General features: G+C 61.7%; 1 protein-coding gene across 1 annotated transcript in view; it reads left to right on the forward strand.

Annotated features, from left to right (window-relative positions):
* The first annotated feature begins 13 nt into the window (after nt 1-13).
* The window catches only part of LOC104546210 (E3 ubiquitin-protein ligase HECTD3-like), an 8,269-nt gene continuing 3,569 nt past the window's right edge, over nt 14-4,713 (forward strand). Inside the window, exons 1-9 of the mRNA XM_010191544.1 lie at nt 14-183; nt 699-809; nt 1,207-1,342; nt 1,609-1,724; nt 1,939-2,052; nt 3,050-3,132; nt 3,759-3,924; nt 4,353-4,434; nt 4,664-4,699. Coding sequence (XP_010189846.1) covers nt 14-183; nt 699-809; nt 1,207-1,342; nt 1,609-1,724; nt 1,939-2,052; nt 3,050-3,132; nt 3,759-3,924; nt 4,353-4,434; nt 4,664-4,699 — 1,014 coding nt within the window. The remainder of the gene's footprint in view (nt 184-698; nt 810-1,206; nt 1,343-1,608; nt 1,725-1,938; nt 2,053-3,049; nt 3,133-3,758; nt 3,925-4,352; nt 4,435-4,663; nt 4,700-4,713) is intronic.

Below are 4,713 nucleotides of genomic sequence, written 5' to 3' on the forward strand. Positions count from 1 at the left end.
GTGACGAGCCGGGATGTGCTTCCAGGAGCAGCTGGAGGAGCACCGGAGCTGCCATGGGCTGACTGAGGGCTGGGTCCTGGCGCAGAGGTTTGGAGGAGGGGATAAGTTGGTGCCGGTGGAGTCCGCGGAGAAGATCCAGAGGCAGCAGCAGACGCTCGGGGTGGATTATAAACCCGTGGTCAGGTACGGCCTTAGCCTGGATGGGGATGGGGCTGTGGCGCTGGAGGTGTGCGTGGCCGGTACCCACAGAAGATGTGTGACCCAACCGTCCCGTATCCCTAGGGCACGTCCAGCACAGCATCTCTTGCCCCTTGTAGTGCAGGTGGGACCCATCCCTGCCAAGGGATGTGTCTCCTCACAGCCTCATCCTGCTCGCTCATAGCAGCGCCTGTGCAGGGTAAAGATGATGCTAGGGGGGCTCTGAGACTCTCAGGTTTGGGCTGAGCAGCATCGTGGAGATGATGTAGTGATGGGACAGCTTGTGTTTGACTTTCATGCTGGAAGGTCATGTGCAGGGGTGGATTCCCCTGCTCTGCCCCAGCCTGTACCTGGCTGCAGGGATGTTCTCATTCCTCCCAAAGCTGCTCCTGGGTGTCACCCCCGGTCCCACGCAGCTGCTGCCTGTACTCCAGGCTAGGGCAGCAATCCTTGGGCATGCCGAGCACTGACCCATCTTTTCCCTTGTGCGACTGCTCCAGCTGGGAACAACTGGTGGACCTGACGTACTCGGTGGACCTGACTTACTCCATGCACCTGGGACAGAAGCCCAAGCTCATAGAGCAGGATGAGGCCGCAGTGCAGAAATTTCGGTACGAATGCATCTCCTGAAGCGGTGCTGCAACGCCCAGAGGGGCCTGGATGTGCCTGCAGGGCCAGGAGCAGGGAGGATGGGTGCCACAAGATGCCTTTTGCATCGACACCGTTTGACGCTGCTCAAGCAAAGACGGCCTTTGCTCCATGGAGCATCAGAGCAGCCACGTGGGGCTGTTCCCACTGGGCTGGGGTGGCCATAAACACCCGGGGTGGTGGTGGGGAGGTGCAGCTGTGCCATCTGCCTGCGATGGGGGCGGCTGCCTGGCACCATCCCGACGTGGTGACCGTGAGATGCTGCAGCCAATCTGAGCCGGGGCACCCGCACGGTGCTGCTGGGCAGGTTTGGGGTGCACCCTGGTCTCCCCATCCTGTTAACGTGGAGCTTCCCCGCAGGTCCGTGCCCCCAGGGTGGAGCTACGAGTGCGACATGGAGCTGGGGCGCTTCCTGTACGATCACAGCGAGAGGCAGCTGCTGCGCAGGGACTGCACCAAGGAGCACCTCAGCAGCGTCGAGGTCTCCTCGCAGGCGGTGCGTAGCGGGGCTAAAATCAGCGTGAGGCACGCGAGCGTCGCTGCGGCTCGGGGAGGAGCAGCCGGCGGTGGCTGGCCCCTCTGTGAGGGCTGGTGGTGGCGTTTTGCTGCTCTAGTGAAGCTGCGAGGACTTGGGCACCCATTGGGTTTCTGGGGCTGGCCAAGGGGCTGGCCTGGTCCTCGCCTCCTCTGGCCCCGCGGGACCCATCCCAGGGGTGGCCAAGGTTGCTCAGCTCCCTCCCTCTGCTCTCTGCACCCTCGCAGGAGGACTGCGGCGCGGCCTGTCTGACCGACAACCAGTCCCAAACCTTCTGGGAGAGCAACGGGCCCCCGGGGCAGCACTGGGTGCGACTCAGGATGAAGAAAGGCTCCGTAGTCAAGTGAGACCTCCGAGTGTCCCCTCCCACCGGCCACGGGCAGGGTGCGGGGCAAAGCACCTTCTTCCTTATGAAAGCAGCTTTCTCCAGGCTGAGCTGGGGGGCGGCTGCTGCCAGATGCACCCTAGGAGGACACAGCCTTGCCTCCAGCCCTGGGACATCTCCAGGCAGCTCAGGAGGGAAGGACAATGCTGCCCATTGCTCTTCTCATCCCCAGGAAGCTGTGGTTGATGCTGAATGGGCAGGCAAGCTCCTACATCCCCAGGCGGGTGGCCGTGTATGGCGGGACACCCAACAGTCTGCAGCACCTGAGGACTGTCCTAATTAACCAGTGAGTAATGAGCAAGGAGCAGCCTGGGTCCGGCTTGGGCCAAGCTCCCCGACTGTCTCTGCACCCTGAGCTGAGGGCTGGGGTTGGCCCTGAGTGGCCTGGCAGTGACCATGGCTCTTTGTGGGCTGGGGCTCCGTGGGCACAGGTCACGTCTGTCCCCACAAGTGTGGTGGATCCCCCACCTTCACCTCCACTGCTGCTCCTCGTCTGTGCTGGACCCTGCTGGGTGACTCTGGGGCTCTTTCCTCCTCTTCCTCACCTCTGGGAGCTGATGCCACTGCTGTCTGCTTTCTGAGCATCTCTGCTGTGCTGGAGCTGAGAAATCCTGGGGTGCTTCACCTCTCCTTACTCCATCTCTGCAGCTTCTTCCTCAAGGCAGGGGTTTACACAGGGGTGCACAGATCCCCTCCTCTTCCCCCAAAACTTTCCCGTTGGCCCTTGCTTTTGCTGAGCAGTGAGGTTTGTCTTTGAGGAAGCACCCACAAAACTGCCGAGGTCTCTCCTCGGGTGGCAGGAGCCAACTCCTCGCTGTGTCCGGGCAGTCGCAGTGGGTTTTTTCCCCACGCACCCATAGGTTCTCAATGGGACCTTGCCAAAAACACAAGCAAACCACCAAATCACTCATCTCCACAAGTGCCCAGTTCCTTCAAAACACATTGCCCCTGCGTGACCAGCTTGGCTTGAAGGATGGTTGTGCCGGTGCGAGATGAGGAGCAGCAATGTGCTCTCGGCCACCTCGCCTTCCTCTTCTCCTTTGAACTTATGGCCTTTTCGGGCTCTTCTCTGGATGTGGCTTCCACCTTCCTCGGGATGTCTCTGTGCCTCTGGCAGCCTCTTCTCTCTGCTTGGTCCTCTCCTGCTGCAGCCCTGGTGAGGCAGGAAGGGTTTTGGCCGTGGGGAGCGATGCACCCTTGGTTGGGGAGCTGGAGTGGCCTGCACCTCTCCTCGCTGGTGTCTGTGCATCACGGCTCTGCCATCTCCTCCGTGCTGTGCGCAGGAACAGCTACCAGGACATCTGCATCCTCCGGGACATGAAGGTCCATCTGCCGGTGCTGGAGATCCGCATCCTGGAGTGCCGGGGTGAGCCTGCGCCGCCAGCCCTAAACCTCGGTCAGGAGAGGTTCTGTAGGGCACAGAGGTTCTCCTGCCCCTCTGCTCTGCCCTGCTCACACCACAGCTGCAATCTTGTGTCCAGTGCTGGGCCCTCAGCTCCAGAAGGACAGGAACTGCTTGAAAGAGTCCAGCAGGGCCACAAAGTGATGGAGGGAGTGGAGCATCTCCTGCTGAGGAGCGGCTGAGGGAGCTGGGGCTCTGGAGCTTGGAGCAGAGGAGACTGAGGGGTGCCCTCATTCCTGGGGATCCATTGGGAAAGGGCAGTGTCAGGAGGAAGGAGCCAGGCTCTGCTCTGGGATGGCCAATGGCAGGACAAGGGGCAGTGGTCCCAAGCTGGAGCACAGGAGGTTCAAGCTGAAGATGAGGCCAAAGTTTGTGAGTGTGAGGGTTCTGGAGCATGGCCCAGGCTGCCCAGAGAGGTTGTGGAGTCTCCTTCTCTGAACCCCTGCTTTTTGGGGTCTGTGGGAAGAAAAGCCCATGAACGAGGCTCATTTGGGACACCGCAGGTGCTGGGGTCTCCTTGTCCCCAGCTGCAGCATCTGAGCCCTGCCAGCCACAGCCGTGCGTGCAGCGTCGCTGTCCTTTCTCGGCAGAGCAAGGGTACAACGTCCGCCTGGGAGGGATTAAGATCCAGTCCTTTTGGGAGTGGGACCTGGTCCTCAACGCCGACATGTTCCAGCCAGCCCGAATGGTGCGCTACCCCCTCCTGGAAGGGCTGGAGGCCGACGTGCTGTACCGGCGGGCTGTGCTCATCCAGAGGTACGGCACCGGGGTGGCAGCGTCCCCACAGCAAGCCCGGGTCCTGAAAAGGGCCATGCCCTGGCCTCTATAGGGCTGTGCATGTGAGTTGCTTAAAGTCTGCCAGCTCCCATGGCAGGGATTTTGGGTTGCTGCTCCCCGTCCGGGGTTGTCAAGTGAAGTCCCCCATCCCACTGCCCACTGGACCCACAGAGAGTCCCTTCTGCTGCCCTCGTCTGCAGCTTTTCCTTGAGGGGAACAAAATAAGGTGTTGGCCAGAAGGTGCTGGTCTGGTGCTCCCCTCGGGGTCCCTCTGTGGGCTGGAGGAGACCCTGGTGCAGGCAGCGTGGCCCCTTGGGGCTGTCTGCAGTGAAATGCCATGGGTGCTTTGGGGTCCGTGCATCTGCCGACCCCCTCACATCCTCACGCTGCTCCTCTCCGGTCTCCAGGTTCGTCCAGCTCCTGGACAGTGTCTTGCATTACCTGATCCCCCTCTCCGAGGACAGCGTCGGCACCTTCAATGCGCTCAGGGTGAGCGTTTGGGGTGGTAGAAGCATCTCCACACGGGCTTGGCCGGTTTCCCCGGGGGCTGTGGCCTGTTCCCCTTGGTGTGATGGGGATGGAGCAGCCCAGCACTCGTGCTGGGCATTGCCAGAGGAGCATCCCCTGCCACACCACGGGCTGTGCTTGGGGAAGGGGGAAGAGCACACACGGTGGCAGGACCGGGCCTGCGTAATCATCCCTGCTCGTCCCTTGCTAGAGCATGAAGCCATTCCTGCGGCTGTCCAAGCAGAGGACAGACCCCACCCC

The sequence above is a fragment of the Mesitornis unicolor genome, unplaced genomic scaffold (genome assembly GCF_000695765.1).
Source record: "Mesitornis unicolor isolate BGI_N332 unplaced genomic scaffold, ASM69576v1 scaffold30209, whole genome shotgun sequence".
In the NCBI taxonomy this organism is placed as follows: Eukaryota; Metazoa; Chordata; class Aves; order Mesitornithiformes; family Mesitornithidae; genus Mesitornis; species Mesitornis unicolor.